General features: G+C 48.4%; 5 protein-coding genes across 5 annotated transcripts; 3 read left to right on the forward strand and 2 right to left on the reverse strand.

The window, feature by feature from the left end:
• Positions 1–3,981: 3,981 nt before the first annotated feature.
• Positions 3,982–4,938, reverse strand: PG997_010992 (uncharacterized protein; the record flags this gene model as incomplete). Its single annotated transcript, XM_066815307.1, has 1 exon — positions 3,982–4,938. One exon carries the CDS (start codon positions 4,936–4,938, stop codon positions 3,982–3,984), a length of 957 nt encoding a protein of 318 aa, XP_066664597.1.
• A 914-nt stretch (positions 4,939–5,852) lies between these two features.
• Positions 5,853–6,263, forward strand: PG997_010993 (uncharacterized protein; the record flags this gene model as incomplete). The annotated part of the gene is made up of 1 exon (XM_066815308.1): positions 5,853–6,263. The coding sequence occupies one exon, from the start codon at positions 5,853–5,855 to the stop codon at positions 6,261–6,263; it is 411 nt and encodes a 136-aa protein (XP_066664598.1).
• Positions 6,264–7,672: 1,409 nt separating this feature from the next.
• On the reverse strand, positions 7,673–10,908 carry PG997_010994 (uncharacterized protein; the record flags this gene model as incomplete). The annotated part of the gene is made up of 24 exons (XM_066815309.1): positions 7,673–7,756; positions 7,824–7,964; positions 8,025–8,093; positions 8,152–8,182; positions 8,249–8,267; positions 8,324–8,362; positions 8,419–8,432; positions 8,499–8,538; positions 8,674–8,713; positions 8,773–8,817; positions 8,871–8,924; positions 8,979–9,013; positions 9,067–9,078; positions 9,182–9,255; positions 9,314–9,375; positions 9,481–9,601; positions 9,662–9,699; positions 9,754–9,889; positions 9,958–9,979; positions 10,027–10,065; positions 10,124–10,137; positions 10,509–10,522; positions 10,592–10,659; positions 10,794–10,908. 24 exons carry the CDS (start codon positions 10,906–10,908, stop codon positions 7,673–7,675), a joined length of 1,326 nt encoding a protein of 441 aa, XP_066664599.1.
• Positions 10,909–13,033: 2,125 nt separating this feature from the next.
• On the forward strand, positions 13,034–15,252 carry PG997_010995 (transcription factor SPT8; the record flags this gene model as incomplete). The annotated part of the gene is made up of 2 exons (XM_066815310.1): positions 13,034–14,872; positions 14,893–15,252. 2 exons carry the CDS (start codon positions 13,034–13,036, stop codon positions 15,250–15,252), a joined length of 2,199 nt encoding a protein of 732 aa, XP_066664600.1.
• Positions 15,253–17,789: 2,537 nt separating this feature from the next.
• On the forward strand, positions 17,790–19,185 carry PG997_010996 (ferritin-like domain-containing protein; the record flags this gene model as incomplete). The annotated part of the gene is given in 3 exon segments (XM_066815311.1): positions 17,790–18,124; positions 18,142–18,907; positions 18,925–19,185. The coding sequence occupies 3 exon segments, from the start codon at positions 17,790–17,792 to the stop codon at positions 19,183–19,185; spliced, it is 1,362 nt and encodes a 453-aa protein (XP_066664601.1).
• Positions 19,186–19,824: the final 639 nt, after the last annotated feature.

Consider the following 19,824-nt stretch of genomic DNA (forward strand, 5'->3'; position numbering starts at 1 on the left):
ATGCCTGGTTACTTGATTCGTATAAACTACTGGGCACCGATTAGCCCTAGATGTTAACATACTTTCTTTTAAGTTCTTTTGCTTTTCGACTTATACTAGCGCAGGCTAATAGAAGTAAGTGACTTAATATTAAGTAAACTTAATATATATCGATTTAAAAAGAGGTAACGTAGTTTACCACTACGCGACGTATATTATTTAGCGACGCACTTTTTCCACTTTTCGACTTTTTTATATAAATTAATTTAATTATAACGTTTAAAATTAATTAAAACTATTCGCTATTCGATTCTTCGCTTAATTTTATATTTTTTTATATATTCGCGCATTATAACCTGTCTCGCCATAAACACTACAGCGCCTTTCACCGGTCGCCCTCCGTTTCGACGAACCTTTATTTTTACCTTTATCGAGCGCTAAACGCTTCCCTTTTGCCTTCTCGTCTTATAGCTACTAAGATTCCTTAATAATAAGGGCTCTTTTAAGTTAAACTCGCGACTTTTTAACTCTTTAACGCTTAAAAGTATTAAATTAACCTTTTTTAATATATATATCCTATCGCGTATAAGGGTTATTTTATAAGCTATTTTAATTATACTTTTTGTTATTTAATTTATCGTATTTAAAATCGGCGTCGGAAAGCTTTTTTAATAAATAAATACCCTTTTTTTAATATAAATAAAATACTTAGTTATTTATTAAAAGTTAAACGGTGTTTAAAGGTTATAAGTATTAGCCGTTCTTAAACGGGATAAATTAAGTATAAGCGTCCGGAGACGTATATTTAACTTATTAATCACTTCGTCGGGATTATAAGGGATTAAATTAAAAACGTTAAATCCGAATTTAATATTATTTTTCGTAAAAACAGCGAAATACGCGGCTTTAAAAGCGATAAAAAACTCGAGCTTTATAATATAATTTATTAAGGCTTTAATAAACAGCTCGATTTCCTTTAAATAAGTACGCTTTAAAATTAAATAAAGTGCTATATCGAATAATTAAAATAGATAAAATAAATAAAGAGGCATACCGAGTATAATAATAATATTATTTTAATAATATACTTCGAATTCGGCCGAAATATAGCTCTCGTAGTTATTAATAATTAGAAGGCGGTGAGAACCTTTCGTTTACGCTTTAATATGTTTATCGAAATACTTAATTTAATTTAAGCTTATTTTATTATTAATTTAACTATTAAAAATCGGCTTAATTACCTAGTCGCCCGGTAAATCGGTTTCGCGGGACTAGTTCGCGAGGTAATATTAACTTTAAATAATTAAAAACGGCGAAATACACTAGCTTTACGAATTAATATATTTAATCGCCGTTATTTATTCCCGATTATTAGGCTAAACCGATTTCGCTTTTCCACGCCGCTCGGCGCGTGTTACGACGAGTATTAACCTGATTATACTTATTATAAAACCGGTCTCGTCGAAATTCTAAATATCTTCGTCGACGATCCCGTATTTCGCTTTTATATTCGCGACTAGCGTAAATTAACCGGAAATAATTTTAAAATTTTCGTAAAAAGTTTTTAATAATCGTACCGACGATTTATTTTAATTTTTAAGTCCAGGTTACGGTCGATAAAGCGCCTAACCCAGTGCTTACTAACGCGGTCGCCGCGCGCGACGCGGTAAAGAGATTAGCCATATCTTTTACACCAGCGAAATCGGGAGGCATCCTTCGGATATCTAAATTAATTATATGTTTACGAAGTACCTCCTTTTTAATTAGATTTAATTTACGTCGTTTCGGTCGGATTTCGCGTTTTAAAATTCGGCCGTAAATTCGATAACGTAAAATTAATTCGGGTATATTATAAGCTTTTACTATTACTCTTTAACTTATTTAATTCGGTCCGTTTTATATCACTTAAATTATTAAAACTATCCGATCTTTTAAAATTAATTAAGCATTATAATTATAAAGGTATTACGCGTTAAAGTTTAATTATATTAAAATTAAATTTAAGTGTGTCGCTAAGTAATATACGTCGCGTAGTGATAAACTACGTTATTATATTTTAATATCTTTTAAACTTTAAAAATAATTTAAAATTTAAAATTTTTATAAATTAATAAAACCTTTATAGCGGTTTATAATATACCGGAGAATGCGTAGGAAAAATAATCCTTCTTTATTCTTAATAATTTAAAAGCTTACGCATAAAAGCCTACTTTTAATCTTTTCCTCCTAGTTTTTTTACTAGTATATATTAACTATATTTATTATTTACTAATATATTCGCTTATTATACTTATAAATATTAATTATTTTAATTAACGTTAAATATATTATAGCCGCTATAATAAACTAGTATTTAATAAGTAGTACGAAATTATTTATATTAATACCGAAAGTTTTTAATCGAAAGTTTCGAGTATCTTTTAAAAAGAAATAAGGTAAATCTCGATATTTTTAACTCTTTTTAGTTTTTATAAAATATATCGAATAACTTACTACTTTTTATTTATTAAAGTAATTAATAAAAAAATAAAGAATTTATTTAAAAATAATATAATAACCTTTAAAACGGTATAAAATATTAAAAAAGTTTATTTAACGATAAGTATTATAAAGATAGTTAAGTGAAAGAGTTAATAGAAAGACTCGAAAAGGCGGATAAAAAGGCCGAGGGGTAAGTAAACCTAGATGGGAAAAGAGGGTAGGAAACGCAGGGAAGGGGGGCGCAGAAAAAGCCGGCCACATCGATAGACTTTACTGGTCTATAATACATACAATATACACTAAAGAAATTTGACTCAAAATAGATACAGTTTAACCTCATGCCTAAGAGGACAGATGTTAACATACATGGCCACCCACAGGTTATAATTCCTGCAAGCGAGCCAGCCTTTCTGCAACTAAATGGAACCTCACTCTCTCCTTCGATATCCTGCGCTTCTCGTGCCATATACTAATACCCTTTTGGCTTGGTTCGAGTGTCTAAACGAATGCTTCTCTATCTTGTTGGTTTGTGTTGCCCTTATTCGTTCGTGCTGTTTTCGAATTGCTGTATTCACTGTGCTACCCAAGTCTTACCTGTTCGATTGGAAACCACCCTTTGGATTGGAAGACCAGTGACCCTCGAAACCGGGGACGCGACGGATTTGTCAGGGACCTCCCAATACACAACGGTACAGCCTCGGCAGAGAGTTCTACAAACTTGGAAAGCTGTCTGTTTCCAGGCAGAACCATTCCATTGTAATGAATAGCGATACTGCAATATAGAAACCACTTCTAAAAAAACAGATATTACTCTAACATGACGTAATCAATCATTTGATACATCAGCAAAACATGCATCGAAAATGTGAACACCACTGCAACTCTATCCCTTGTGCGCTTGTGAGATATGGATCGCGCCCTGTACTATGGTGTCTGTGAAATAAAGTACAAAACGCTTGACGCTCAGATATCGGAAACACATTGATTAATTGCTGAGCTTTATGTTTGGTCCATAACTCTAATGTCTCGAGGGTAACATATATGTATTCTTGATTCTTTTCAATTACGCTTACTCGCTTTTGGGACGTCCTGTCCAATAAATCTTGTTCTGGGAATCATGTAATCATGCCAGTGACGCCATCCCTCCGTCAGGTGGTTCGAGTCTCCTCGAAGGACCGCACAGGAATATAGGAACGCCCAGCAGTGAGCGTGTAGTGCTGAACGATCCTATTCTGGCAATTATGGACTTCGACCTCCAGCTTCCCTCCCGCCCCACGACGCTCCCTCGTCGCCGTCCACCACGCCTCCTCAGTATCTTCAGGCATATACTACGTGTCAGTGACGAAAAGCCGGGCACCAAGAGTATCTTTTCTGGCCACATAAGAGAAGGCCGTGTTGAAACGGAAGGCCCAATGTATCGTCAGGAAGCTGAGATTGGGCATACCAGCAGCAGCGCGGCCAGCGGCGAGGTAATATGGATTGACCATTCCCGGGATTGGAATAGCCGATTGCGTTTCATCGTCAATTGAAAAGCACGTCTCCTTGGGGCGTTCGGGATCCGGCAATGACGGTGACTTCACGCATGCGCAGCCATTCTGTCTCCTCAGCGCTTGAGTCATTGCCGATGAAAAACTCGTCTCCGATATCCATAGAAAGTACCACCTTCTTCGATCGTTTCGACAGCTGTCTCAAGGCCATGCTGAGAAGATCGGGAGCTCGTGATTGTGGGTCGACGGAGAAGTCGCCGAAGGCTCTCATCCAACGGTAGTAAGCCAAGGTGAAACTTCGGACTGATGAAGGGACCCAAGCCAATGCGGCAGAAAATATGCTACGCACCTCTGCCCGTGTAATATAATTCCTCGGGGGCTCTTCTTCTAGGCACCAGTTGATGCTCCGTAAGCTGGGGAACAAGCTTGCAATCATGCAGCAGGTTTCGGGGGTTAGCTTCCACTCATTCACGCCTCCCTGAAAATGGCGGAACTTCTTGATGAAATCGATCTTTGGCAGTTGACGGTAAATGTCTACTCGTAGGATGACAGGCAAGTCAAGTCCACAGGACGTGCCACTAATTCCAAGAGACAACTCGACGTTTTCATGTGGCAATGTCCATCCGTTCAGATAGTTCAGGAGACTTGCCAGGTGCCAAGAGAAAGCATCGCTGTTGTGCTCGACTTGCATTGCTTTGTTCCATAAGGCCCAGAAGCCTCGTCCGACCGCCGCCGGCTGTTGTACTATGGACAGCGGCGTCTCGAAGTGGATAAATCGAACGTAGGTTTGTCTTAACGGTGTCACGTACCCTATGGCCTGGGCAAGACGAAGTGGATCCAAGTAGATTCTCTTGAAAGTGATGGGCTCGACATGTGCTTGCCACTCTCTTGATACCTTGGCATACTGCGCCCGGTTGCCATTGTATGGCTCGGTGTCGAACAAGACAAGTCGAATGATTTGATTCTTAATCTCGGGTGGGATCCGCTCCATTATGATGCGATTGGGATGGTTGTGCCGGGTGGGTGGTGGTCTCGGAAAGGATGATCGACTATCAATGTGATCAGTAGTAGATAAATAATAAACGCCTGGTTGATTGTTGAATTCTGTTGACCTGGATTGGTCCTGGATGTTGAAGATGATTAATCTTCTTGGGTTATTAATAGGTTTGCATAAGCTGCAATGGGGTAGGTGACTTCCAGGAGCAAGGATTGACTGCAACAGTGACGAGTGGTGAAAGCAGCACATGCCCAGCCTGGTTGTTCATCAGTTCCAAACAAGACGCTGGTGACTTCAATGTGATTCGGGCAAGAACGGATTCAAGCTGGGGAAGGTACGGCCCGTCGGCCATGTTCACATTGTTCTGTTGACCACCTGCACCTGCACCTGCACCTGATCACCCAGCTACGTCCGCCCTCACTGGCACAACAATCGCAGGTTTCAGAAACTCTCGAACCCCAGCAAGAGAAAGAGTTCCAGTTCCCTTCCCCTTCAGAGAATGCCTGCTGCAGACGAGTTTTGATTTTCAAAGCTCGTTCGAACAGGCTGGGCTACCACAATTCTGCCCATCCTCCGCAGTACAACACTGAGGTATCCCTCAGCTCGCAAAACCTGTACTGGTGTGCAGCACCAAATTTCTTCTTCCCTCGGAATATCCAGAGTAACTGTTCCCTTCCCTTCCAAGCAATCCGTGCTGCCGACTCGTCTGAGGTTTGGTAACATAACCACCATTGATAATCGATCTCCTCTCCACCTTGCTCGACATCTACCCTTGACAACATTCTGGATCCCTCAACCAAACTATTCGTTCTCTTGTCGCCGTCTCATCACTACCAAATTCAATTCTACTTGATTTATAGTCACTAATCTGCATAGTATCGGCTAGAAAGCCGCAGACTCATTGAGCCATGGATCGACTCCCGCCCGAGATCCAAGGAGAGATTTTGCACTTGGCGTGTGACATCTCGGACAAGAAGAAGCGATGTTCATATGCCACCGTATCTCGAAAGTGGCAACCGTTCGCCGAACGTGCCACCTTCTCAACACTGCACCTGAACCAAGCACGCCTTGGAGAGGCAGATGCAAAGGGCATTATTACCCTTGCCCGGCAGTCCTACGTCCGCTGCATCGACTTCACCGCGATACTTCCCGGGCAATATTACAGAGAGAACCCCGGTATGGTCTCCCAGAGAAGAAACGAGGCCGTCTTCGAGGCGGTGGCTAAGCTGCTGGAGGCTTTGAAGACATGGTCCTCCCCACCTTCTGGTGTCAAGCTGAGGCTTAATGTTGAATATGAAGCCACCTTTAAATTCCCCTAACCTGGAGGACAGGTTCGGATGGGGTTACCGATACCCATTCGTCAGCTTTCCACACGATGCGTACCTCCGACTGCCAGAAGTGTCCTGCATCACGAACTTCACCTACAATTTCAACCGTGCCACTTTACTGTTCCTCGTTTCTAAGACGTGTTGCGAGATTGCTAGTCAATTCCCCAATCTACATACCATCAACTGGATTTTTGGGAAGGTTTCTGCCAGAGATATGGACACGAGGGAAATGTCCCCTATGAAGCTGCGAGACGACTTCGCTACCGGGATCTCTATGCTACCTGGCTCCGTCCGAAATGCCACCATTTGTCGGGGCTGTATTACAGAGGATGTGACCGTTCCAACCTGCCAGAAGGAAACCTTTGATCCACTCAGCTTGGCCTTGAGGGAATTCACGAAGCAACTAGAGTATCTATATATAGATGCGATCGTTGGCAGCGAGCTATTTAATGATCCATCATTGAATCACGACAGCGAAAAGCCCTTGTGGCCGCGATTGCGCGTAATCAGTATACTCACCGACGGAAGAACACCCACCCCAAGGATACGATTTCTTCGACCTGGATATGATTGTTCCCAAGACGGACGATTACACTGAGGCTCAATACCGGGTCGGTCATCTATCCAAACCGGGCGAGGTTTGGTGTCTCGCTCTTGCGCGTGCTGCGGCTCATATGCCCAAGCTGAAGTTAATATGGATGAGATGGAACATCAGGGGACTCCCCTACCTAATATACGAAGTTGAAGTCGGCTCCTCGGTCGCTACTTTTGAGATGAGAAGCTCACCAGGCTTGGTTATCCCAGATGTGGTCCAAAACGCATGGTGGAAGGCAGCACGGGTGCATATTCGAGGGGGGCAAAGTTTGATTTCATGGTGGAGGATAAGGGTATACGAGTCCTAAGATCCCTTGACTCGTATGGCATCGCTGTAAACACAATACATGATTTTGGACCACGCAAGTTGGTCGAGTGGACTCGATTCAAGGATTGATCCAGAACCACACGGCTGCTACGTGTAGCCTGCATCATTCACCCCAGAAGCTTAAAATATTGGAGTCGACAACAGAAAGTGGATCTCACGAGGCTGGAACTAACAGTTGCTTCCTGACAGCGATGAAAGTTGATAGATAATGGAAACTTCGGTGATGTGTATATTCATATATTGTGCAAAGCAACGTTCTATGTATGTGACCTTTCGGTACGTGTGGTGTCTATGCGATGATGACGACGCAAATGAGTCACCAGGCTAAGTCCACTACCAGTCGACCCGGTTGGATCATTTTGTCGGTGTGGGAGTATAGCCCTTGCTGACTACACCAGCACTCTGGCAAGGATGTGGTAGTGTTGCTGCGAAGAGCTGCTAGATGGATCGAGATCGTAGCCTTGAGGGGCTGGTTTGTTTATGCGCCCCGGACAATCATGGCCTCGCGGTCGGGACCAGTGCCGATCCACTTGACCTTGACGCCAACGAAGCCCTCAATGAACTGACAGAACGTCATGTTAGCTGATGCCATCATCTGCGACCCCATTTTGGGATGCTGTGTTTCTTACCTCAACGTATTCACGGGCCTCCTGGGGCAAGTCCTCAAATGTCTTGGCGTTGGTGGTAGGCTTCTGCCATCCCTTGAAGCTCTTGTAGATGACTTCGACCTTCTCGAGAAACTCAAGGCTAGCGGGGAACGAATCCAACTCCTGGGCAACTTTCGTCAGTACGGCAACTCGCATCGTCCATGGGTGTCAAAGAGCACTCACCTCGCCGGTCTTGGGGTCGCGGTAGCCGACGGCGATCCTGATCTCTTCGAAGGTGTCGAGGCAATCAAGCTGTATCATGTTGTCAGTTTGGACGTCAGGAGTTTCCAAGTTCCCGAGCACAACATACCTTGGTGAGGTTCAGGGACGTGTAGTGGTTGCTGTGGTGATTGACAGTCAGCTAGATGTAACAGCTGGAACTGCGAGTAAGGCTACTCTAGACTTACACCGATGCTGAGTATTTCACTAGCGGAGAATGTTAGTTTCTCATGTTATTAACTTAGGTTGAAGGGGTCACATACCAACTACCAAGTCCAACCAACCGCAACGACGCTTTCGGCCTGCTTGAGGTTAGAATCCGCATTGCTGAAGCGTACCAATCAATGATTGTGCTTACCAGTACTGACACCCCTGTGACAACGAAATTAGCATTTGAGTTCGTCCGACAAATCGAATAGGGCTGGTGTTGGGACGTACCATTCACGGCCAATCTCTTGCAACTTCGTGCCGGCCTCGCCTGTAGGACGCAGAGAAGTCAGTAACTAGTCCTTGGTGGAAGAAGGACCCGAGTTGCCTGGTAGTAGGGTCAAGTTCCGACGAAGGAGCTGACTCAAGTCGGTGATTTGAAGCGATTGAAGCAATGGAAACTCACCATTATCCTCGGTCGGGAAGGGACCACCTCCAACACGTGTCTGCGAGACTGGTTAGCAAGCTGATCGCATAGCATGGGGGAGCGAATTGTGGGACATACCGTGTACGCTTTCACGACACCGACGACTTCCGTGATTTTGAAGGGCTAGAAAATGGTCAGTCATCATCCATCAGATCAATGGCGTTTGGTTGACTGACATTCAATGCAAGACCGGTGATGACACCTCCGAGTCCGGCATTGCTGCTGGTGACCTGCGAAAGAGTCAGTTACAGACCGAAAGACCCATGATGTATGACTGAACTCACATAGGGGTAAGAGCCGTAGTCGATATCAAGCATGACTAGGTGCCGCAATTAGTGGGAGCTTCCCACTAGAAACTCAGACAGTACTTACGAGCATTGGCACCTGGGAGGAATTAGTCACTGATTCTGTGGAAAGCCGTGCGGCAAGTCTCCATGAGGGATCTTGGGACGTAAGAAAGCATAATTGGACTTCGGGATGTGCTTACCCTCAATGAGGACGTTCTTGTTGGCCTTGACGACGTCGTTCATGAACGTGACACCATCAACCATGTACTTCTTCCTATAAGAATCATTAGAATTCGATGACTTGGTCGCATAGCGTATGCATGGGAGCGTACAATTCTTTGCGGTAGTCGTTGAATCTTGAGATTTCCTCCTCAACGTCATACTTAAGGAGATCCTGTATGACAAGCACAATTGGTTAGTCACAAGTCTATTCACGTAAACGCCCACCAATGGGTGCGTTGCGCAAGAGTAACAACAGGGGTGGGGGCAAGAAACGTACGCCATAGCGCTTCTTGTAGCCGCTGGCAAGCTGGCGGATCATGCGGTTGAACTTTTCTTCGTCAAGGATGTCATGGACACGGATGCCGCTGCGCGCAGCCTTGGTCGCATACGAAGGACCACTATGGAATGATATATCAGTAAAACGGCCACACGGGATGCCACTGGATTGGAAGACTCACATGCCACGACCGGTGGTACCAATGGCACGAGTTCCGAGCTGCACAACGTATCAGTGTCACGAGTGACCATACTGGGTTTCAGAGGTATTTACTTCAACTTCTTCGAGTCCGTCAACAGCGGCGTGGAGGTCGAGGTTGACCTGGGCGCGATCGCTGACTTTGATGCGATCACGGACACCGGTGAGGCCCTTGGCTTCCAACTCCTTGAGCTCCTTGAAGAAAGAGGGTCTGTGTAGTTCGCGTTAACCTCGGCACAAATGTGAGAAATTGAATCGGAACGCATCCGATATACATACACGTGGAAGACGACGCTTGTGCCTGTTCAAGTTAGTACTCATATTGTTGAGCGAAGGGGGGTTGCTTACCAATGAAGTTGAGGCACTTGGGGTTGATAAGTCCCGATGCTGCATCGTTATGTTAGGAGATCCACGAAGAGGTTATGGCCGCCTTTGGAGTACACACGGAGAAGATGGAAACTGGTGTAATTGTTAGTACATAGCAAGAGGAAATGTGTGATTGGCTAAGGCCGGTACGCACCCCTAATGACGCACGCAAAGGGGTGCGACTGCCTCCCAGAGGTTTGATTTACCTGTACGAGACACCGTTCGCGCTACGAAAAGACAGGAGGTTAGTTTATGTTTATAAGAACAGGATACTGGGTCGGGTAACTCACACGATGGAGTGTCCACTGCAATCCGACCAGTCAAGTCAGCATGATCCGAGGATATGTTTGACGGTATTCTCGGGGTACGGTCGAGCCAGCTGTCCGATGCTTCGCAGTCTCGCAAAGCCAATTGACCCGATTTTCACACTTCTAATTCGAAGGACGAAGGGGTGTATTGCTTACGCGTTGTGGCCGCCCTGTAGTTTGGTGACGTTAGTAACTGTGTCGGTTGGTTGACACACAAAGGACCATGGATAGTGACTTACAGCGGCACGGGCACAGATCTCGGCTTTAGGGCAGAGAATGTCGGTGAGTTTGCCCTTTCCCTCGTCACCTGTACGTCCCACGCGTCAGCAATTGCAGCGTTACAACTACAAAGCAATCGCAAATATATCAACGTGGTGTCGAGTGGTATACGCCACGCGGTATGTGTCACGCGACACCACGTTGGAAGCCGAGTATGCGTACGCGCCCAGGACTTTGGCTCGTTTTGCGCCATGTTTCCAAATGCGGAGATGTTCCCAAAGCGTCTGACCCTTCGCGAAGCAGCAGGACCCGGTGGTTCTGAAGAGGCAGTTCTCATTGCTTCCAGGTAGATCGCAAGGTGACGGCAGGAATATACGAGGCTCGTTGGGGCGCGCGCATCACGATGTAGCTCGGGGAAGTGGAACGGAAGACATGCTTACCCCATTGGGAGCCGAGACTACAAGAGGATGGAATTAGCACAATTGTATTGTATTTCTGGCTAGATCTAGATTACGATATGGCAACCCTGGATCGCAACCAAGCAAACCCCAGGGCGAGATTGCAGGTCAAGTTCGAGGCGCAAAAGGACACGAGACAGCAAAGGTTCGCGGACAGGCTTACATGATAGTGATTTTACCAGCTTCAGACATGGTGGGAGTTGTACAGGGGGATGATTGAGGAGAAAGAGGATACAACGATATGTTTTCGACAGAGGTAGCGTACACGATATCGTCGGACTAGAGTCGCAAGGCGAGCAAGAGTGAACCACCAAAAGGGAAAAATCCCTACCCCGCGGGCGGACGCGTGAATTTATTAAGGGGAGAAGGGAATGGTGGAGGGGTTGGTGGGGCAGACAGCGGGAGGGTCTCCAGTAACATGATGCAATAGTGGTTCTTCTTCCGGCCTTCAGGTCGCGGAGGGTTTCCACTGTGTCTGGCTTGACCTCAACATTGATGCATCCCATTGCTTTGGAAGCCGATAGATGAGTTATCTTTCTGCGCAAAACCCTGTAATACCGTTACGGCGTAAGTCAATCGCGGACACTGGCTCTGAGTCAAAAGAACATCACTGTCCCTAAAGACTCATCTCAATGCTAGTTGCAAAAAATCTCCTGGTTATCTCGTGGTCAAGAACAAAAACCCTCAAGCCAACTAACCTAAACCAAGTTAGCGAGTCTCCTAACCTAAATTGCAACGTTGACCTACAGTACGCACCCAGCACACCTTACCTACGCTTGCAGCTGGCGGCTCCGTCACGTAACTCGTATGTAACCACTCACCACTGCTTGTTCCGATCTCTTGCGCATTACACTAGTGTATCTTGTACTACTAGTACCCAGTATGGACTCATCAAAGCCCGTCTTCACTCTGCGTGGCTGTAGCCGAGACCCGAATGCTGGAGGTGCTGTCATATTATTTGTGGCCGATATCGCCATGGCATGAACACCAGCACTTTCAGCTTAAGCTCGGATATACCAGTGAATCAGATATGTCTGAAGGTGCCATGCTCACCGCCAATTTCTCATGTTGTAACAAGTAGCTGAGAGTTTTTCTTTCAGAGAACTGCCTTTTTCAATCCCTTCATTAAGTGCCCAGGGGTTTGGTTGCATCTGTCAGGTACGAAAGTGACAGACAGTGACTGCATCCGACGAATCAGATCACCTGGCCCATTCTGGAGGACTTTGTGTGCAGTATCGTTGTCGACGTGAAGTTAGCGAGGGTTTGTCCTAATCTCTAAGCACCTAATGCATTCCGAACGCGCCGTTGAAAAGGCTTTTTTAACTTTGATCTTTATTTGACTGTTCTCAACTATAGCTTATCAATGTGCTGGGAGAGATGAAATATGCACTTATCTCCGGCCGGATGGACAAGCTGAGCTGCTTTGCTTATTTGGAGCCGCATCCAGGAGTAGAGCAGCTCGTCCGACCTCAGCCACATGCACTCACCAGGTCCAAATTGGGGCTTGCGAAACAGCCCAGCGAGACATCCCTGCCAGAACTTCAGCTCCAACCTTGTCGCAATCCATTGTCGCGAACCGCTGTCGCGTCAGTCAAAGAGAGCTTCTGCCCAATTCGAGAAACCCATTAACTGCTCAACTCATCCCTCCATTGACTCTTAGCTTGGGAGTATTGACTACCCATTGCCGCAAATATTCTTTCTCGACATTGAAATACTACATTTCATTACAAATTTTGGTTGCCAGTCACTTGCCCTGGGCTGGCCCAAGAACAAGAACTAACAGAATGAAGTCATATCCTTGCGACCTCAAACCGTAAGCGACGTGAACACATTGTCGCCGCTTGCGAACATATACTTTGCCGACCGACGTGTCTCGATCCCCCTTTCCCAAATCCGACGGAACGCTCCCAAAGTCGGCGCTGTTTTTGGCATACCTATCGGCCCCAGCCCCCTCAACATAATTTCTAGAAGCTTGTTTTCTGCTACGTTGCGAACCCAATTACAATGGACGACTTCGATCGCGACTCCAACGCCAGCTCGTCCGAGCCAGAGGACGAGCTGATGGCCGATGCCGAAGAAGCTGAGCAGAACAACCAGCAAGACCAGCAGGCCGAGCGGGACCACGACGAAGACGAGAACGAGAACGACAATGACGACGACGACGATGACGACGATGATGATCACGACGACGACGAGGATGACGATAATAATAATAATACTCAGGATCATCAACATGTCAACGGCACCGGTGAAAACCGCGGCAGCCACAGCCCGCAGCCTGACGGCCAAGGATCGCTGTCGCAACCCACCATCAAGCGAACGTCCGCGACGCCAGGACCTTCGGCCTTGACTACCCCCAAGTGGGCACCCATGGTTCGGCCAGAAGTATTAAATGCGAGGACCTACGATATAGTGCCCACGATGGCTGCACCCATGTCGACTAGTATCAACGCGTTGTCGGTCACGCCAGATCTGAGGTACTGGATGACAGGCGGTAGTGATGGATATATCAGGAAATATGACGGGCCCGGCACAATAAATGGAAAACAGCAGCTCACCGTGGCGCAAAGGCATCCGTTCGTCGATTCGGTGACAAAAGCCGGCATTTTGATGTCATACTGGGAGAATGCAGAGCCGCACTCGCCATCTATGCGAACAGAAGACCTCATTCTGAGCCCAGTCTATTCTCTAGCGGTGCACTCGGAGGCATTATGGCTGTTGTCAGGTCTGGAAAGTGGCGGAATCAACCTACAGAGCGTACGGCACGATGAAGGGAAGCGCATCACTTGCTTGCAGAAGCATAGCAATGCCGTCAGTGTACTTACCTTGGCGGCGGACGAGAAGAGCGTCCTCAGTGGCAGCTGGGACAAGAACATATTTGACTGGGATCTCAACACGGGCAACGTGAAGCGTTCGTTTGATGGCAGCGGAGGACAGGTATCAGCTATCGAAACGAGGCCTATGGGAGGTTGCCCTATACCGCCAGAAGCCAGCGAAGAAGACATTAGCGACACCTTCTTCAGCAACAATGATGCTCCTGCCAAAGGCGACGATTTCGACTTTTCTCTGGACGGCGTGGATAACGCAGCCACGAGTGCTGTGAACGGGGACTTGAACGGGTCCTTTGCTACAGATAATAACGGCGCAGTTGGGGATATGAATGGTGACATGGATGCTCAGGGGAGCCCGGCACACGACAGCTTGTTTGGCAGTCCTGCAGCAGGCTCGGATCTATTTGGGGATAATTTTGGTGGTGACGATGATAATGAGTTCTCGAGAGCCATGATGCAGGATTCAGCCCAAGAGAACATGGAAGCCGCTCAAGAAAGCACAACTATGCCCGAGTTCGATATGTCCTTGCCCAGTTTTGATGGGATGAACAATGACGACTCCCACAACACGGCAACTCAAGACAGTAGTCACGACCTCGCGATGACAACTGCAGAACCTACGCAGCAGGAAGACAGCACTACGGTGAATGGCAGTTTTGACAGTAGCTTAGCACCACCATTACCATCACAACCACTTACTGAGGATGCATCCACCCAGCTGGAACCGACACAACCAGACGCTGATGTCGATGCGCCTGGGACGCCCTCAGCACTCTTCGAGCCGGCACCGGAATCGCCTTCGATGCTCTTCGCCGAGCCGCCGGCGACCCATTATGACACGTCCCAGACATCCGACTCGACCTTCCTATCGGCCTCGATGGACGGTACTCTGCGCATATGGGATCGCCGCGTGCCCAACCCGATCGCTCGCATCGGGACCCGCGCCGGCGTGCCCCCTGGTGCATGGGCGCCTGCTGGTCCAACGACGGCAACTGGATCTATGTGGGCCGTCGTAACGGGACGGTCGAAGAGTTTAGTGTCGCGAAGGCCCGCGGCGGCCGGGTGGGGTGGCAGCCCGAGCGCGTGTTTCGATTCCCCGGTGGCAGTGGGCCCGTCAGTTGCTTGCGACCCATGGCTAACGGCCGCCACCTCATCTGCGCCTCGCAAGATATTCTGCGACTGTACGACCTGCGGTCCCAGGATGCCTCGACGCGGCGCGCGCCTCCGCCTTTCCTCATCGTGCCCGGGCCCCCTAGGGCGGGTGTCATCTCCAGCCTCTACATTGATCAGACGAGCCGCTTCATGCTGTCGGCCGCTGGCACAAGGGGCTGGGAGGGCACGAGTACGGAAGTGCTTATTGGGTACGAGATCAACGTCCCGGCCGCGGTGTGAGATGATCTATCTCCAAAAGGAGAAGCTTGAATGAGGACAGCCAGAGAGCAAGACTTTTTGGGATAGACATTGGTGTTGTGTAGAAATGGCGCGAGCAATGGTTACTGCAACATCTGTATGAAGTACGGATAGCAAGATCCGCCTTAGCGAAGGCAGCTTTATTCTTGTTTGTTGAAAAGTGTGTGTCAACTCTTAGTGGTATATAGCTTGGTTGGTCGCCAGAACCGTGATTATATAGGCATCCAAAGAACGGAACGCGGCCGTTGTTTGGGCTGAAATTTAGGGGCTTTATGGTCTCACGGGTTGAAATGGCATTTCTTGGTAGACACGATGGTTGTACACACTTCTATATATAGGCTGCATGAGAATGCGCCACGCCGCCTGTGCTGGCTGGCCTGTTGGGGTAGACTCCGGATATGTATATACGAGGAATGATTCGCACCGTTGATGTTCTGCTTCTCGAAGACCAGTAGCGTATTTCGATTCCGTCTTGAGCCAGTGGTCAATCATATCGAATGTATGCATGTCATAGTGTAAATACGTCAAAGTCTATGCCCTCAGCCACACTGTCTTGTCTATGTAAAAACACCGGGTTGGTTCCTGTACGGGCTGTTCCAAACGATGAAGCAGGCCAGCTGGGTAATGTACGTACATCAGATGAAATAACCCTTCCAGAGTTGAACTCGACCGAGCATGGACGTACATATACATATGTCAAAATGTCAAGAGGCACAGCCAGAGGCAAGGCATGCATGAATTGATCAGGGGAACTGACGATTATCTGACCTGTCAACTCACGGTTGCATATGCAGAGGGAGATAGGCTTGGCCTCCTCGGCAATCTAGTGCAAACCAGAGAGAAACAGCTGATCGCGACGATCTTGAATAATGTAGTATACAGTAGATCCAAGAGGACGAATGACGATAGCTGGTTGCAACCATCTCCAAGTATATAAGCAGGGCATGTATTGATATGTTTTCGGTGTCAACAGCTCAGAATCAATGGAAGACGTAAAAGATGGGATTTTGGTGGTACGGGGGCGGGATAGTTCCAGGCCGGCTATTGGGCAAAGAAGCAACCTGCAGGCGTAGCTTAACCAGAGCTACAGGGGCTTGAGGGGATCGTCCAGCGTCGGAGAAAAGCCTCCCGCCTACTTAAGTACTTAAAATATCGAAAATCTTGGACTTCTAAAACGTCACCACTTTCTCATGCCAGACCTTCAGTGCGCCCAAAGGGCTCGGTCTCCGCATCCACCTCTTCCCAAAAACGAAATGAGCCGAGAGTTGCAGGATAGATGCAGATGCGGGCGAGTGCCACTTCGAGCACGTTTCTGTCCGTGTATGTTTACACATGTTTCTATGGTACTCGATTGTTTGTTTGGGGTTCGGAACCAGGTCCGATTCCTAAAATCATGCATCTCTCCAAGTGACCCAAGCTGTCAACAGGCCGCCTATGCATCCCACCCAGGATGACTGACCGGTTCGCAGCATCAACTTGGACTGCCTGCCTGCCGAGCCTGCGGTCTCAGGGCGGATGGACCGGAGGTCTCGGGCAGATCTCGACGCTTAATGGGTGTGATCGATCGAGAGAAAAACGTGCTGGCCATTAGGTAGGCCACCCGACGAGAACCAATACCCCCAAGAAAAGACCGGGGCGGCAGTTGAGTGTTACCCCATGTCCACCGTAGATGCCGAAGCGAACATCCCACCGCACCACCTTTCTTCTGGCTTTGATATACATATTGACCCGATCCAGTCTTGGCCTTGGTCGAAGAGGGGGATTGGCAAGCATACCACCTCACAAAGTCAGACTTATATATGGGCCCCCAGATGGCACTATCTATGTATCGTTGTCATATATCTTGCTTCCTATACTGGCAGACTGCTACCTACTACTACTATCCTGTCCCGAGGTGGAGACGTGGGCATCTGCGCTATTGGAGTATTGGCAGATTGGCGCCGCGACTGTTACCGCATTGGCTCAACCGGGCCCAGCCTGCCAGCCTCTTTGCCGAGATTGTCTTGTTCAACGGCCAGGGCCCACGCAGGTAGGTACCGTTTTCTATAACGATGACGGGTACATAGGCTTAGTGCGGGCGTGCCTTGTCCCTGCATGGCCGCACTCGAACTGCATCGACTTACACCGCATGCGCCTTGCTAACGTAACGGGTACGCTACTGTACATTCCCATCTCCGTTGGCCACCCGGAAGAATTCACACGAACCACGGTGGTTGCGTGCGCAAAATGGTCTAGTGGTGCTGCCCAGAGACGCGAGGCTGTTGCTTTTGTCATCATGACGGCCTGAGCAATCTCCCATGCAACGAGGCCTGTGTAGGCAGGTAGACCTGCCTGTGGGTAGAGCAGCTCTGGCAAAGTCGTCATCAAAAATTTGCATCGGCTCGTTGCCGATCGCGAACTGCCCATGTCTCGCCCGCCTTGAACAGATAGATATAAGGTGGGTGAAACAGCCGTGAGTGTGCTGGGTTTTCTTTCCCTTCACTATCCCCTCCCAAGATACCGTACTCCAGCCTACAATCATGACTTTCTCAAGAGTCCTTACTGGCGGAAGCCTTCTTGCGCTCGCATCCCGATGCTTCGCCGTCCCGGTGGTGTCTGAGGCGACTACTACTTTCACCTCGGTCCCTACCGCCACCCCGTCACAGGTTCCCAACACCAACGTGACCTCCCACGGCCCCTACACTGGCACGCCGACCACCACTGGCGCTCTGTCTACAGATGTCTTGGCCCCGTCCGTCGCGCCTCTGCCTGCGGAGTCCTTCAAGTTTGACTACCCGGCCGACGGCAAGCTCCACGCCCCGAGCCGGCCCCTTACACCCCCGCCGGCGGTTTGGGCACGAATGGCACCCTTCCTGTCTATCGACCCATCAGCGACTTCGACTACGAGTCATTAGCCCTAGCTCTCTACCAAGAATGGATCGAGCTTGATCTCTTCCACTGGGGTCTTGCCAAGTTCAGCGTCCAAGACTTCGAGGACGCCGGCCTGACAGCCGAGGACCGCTCTCTTTTGGAGTTCATGGCTGATCAGGAGGTTGGCCACGCCACTCTTATCACCAACATCCTTGGTGCTGAGGCGCCCGTGCAATGCACTTACAACTACCCCGTCAACAACGTCCGCGAGTACATCGACTTCTGCCAGAAGCTGACCCGCTTCGGCGAGTCCGGTGTCTATGGCTTCCTCAACCACCTCGACTCTCGCGAGAGCGCTCAGCTGCTCCTGCAGTCCATCAGCACTGAGGCTCGTCAGCAGATGATCTTCCGCCAGTTCGAGGGTCTCTTCCCCATGCCCGTCTGGTTCGAGGTTGGCATCCCCCAGTCTTGGGCTTGGACTCTTCTGGCCCCTTACATCTCCTCGTGCCCTGCCGACCAGACCCGTCTCATCTGGCAGAACATTCCCTCGTTGAACATCCTAAACCAGCCCAACCCGGCCCGCATTGACGGTTCTGATGTCTGGAACGAGACGACGGGTGGATACACTAACACCCTCTCCACCGAGGACGTCAAGCCCAACGAGGACTGCCTCAACTCCAACGTGACCGGCGAGAACTGCTCGCCCGCCATCACCCACAACCGCACCAACCCGCTGTCCTACCCCGGCCGCCAGGTCTTCCTGTCCTGGGACGAGCCCGGCCAGGCCGTCGGCCCCAACAACAGCTACGTCTCCTCGACCTCGGCCTGTGCCCCCTGTACGCCGCCTGGGTCTCGCAGCTGAACGTCACCTACACTCCGCTCCAGAACATCAGCGGCAACACCGCTTTCACCATCCAGCCCAACATGAGCACTTACCAGGGCGATCCCGCCGTCAACGGCACCATCTTCCTTGCGCTCACCGACGCTGAAGTCCCCGTCACCCCCTTCAACTTGACCATGATCAACCCCCACGTTGTCGCGCTGGGCATGTACCAGGCTGGCTAAGCGGACAATGCAAGGCTATGATCTTCAAAAGTCCCACCTTCTTACTTTTATGTAATTATTGGATGAATGTTTAGTAACGAATCAAAATCTCTTTTATACCCATCGGTTGATTCATCTAAAGATGAGTTATGCTGGGCAATTGCTAGGCTATTTATGTTTAAAAGCCAACTACCCGTCAACGGTCCTCGGGTCGTTGTCTTAATTATATACATTAATATTTATTACTTCAACCAAAACATTCCATTCCACATTAACCAATGTAACAGTCTAGAAAGTGCATGCTTTTCTCTTGGCTCCCTTATTACTTGCTGTCAATTAGAGAGTCTTTTCATGGGTATTCTTTCAAGCCCCTTTACACTGACTAGGTACTCTCTAATCGACCAATCTACGCGCACGATGCCCTCCGGTTCGTCCACAATGATCCAGTGGATGTATGATTTTCATCCTGCATACGACTCATCTCATTAGCCTCCTGGGAACAGTTACATTAGAACAATGAACAAAGCTGATCATGCAGCAGACTCGTGTCCGCAATGAGCCGTCGCCCTTTGTCCTTTCTTCTCGTCGCCTTTCAATGATCGAGTTCTTTGGCCTGGTATAATGGCAACAATGAAGGGGATTCGTCGCAAGGTCGGGGGT

The sequence above is a fragment of the Apiospora hydei genome (assembly GCF_038363865.1).
Source record: "Apiospora hydei strain CBS 114990 chromosome Unknown utg000008l_segment0_segment0, whole genome shotgun sequence".
Classification (NCBI taxonomy): Eukaryota; Fungi; Ascomycota; class Sordariomycetes; order Amphisphaeriales; family Apiosporaceae; genus Apiospora; species Apiospora hydei.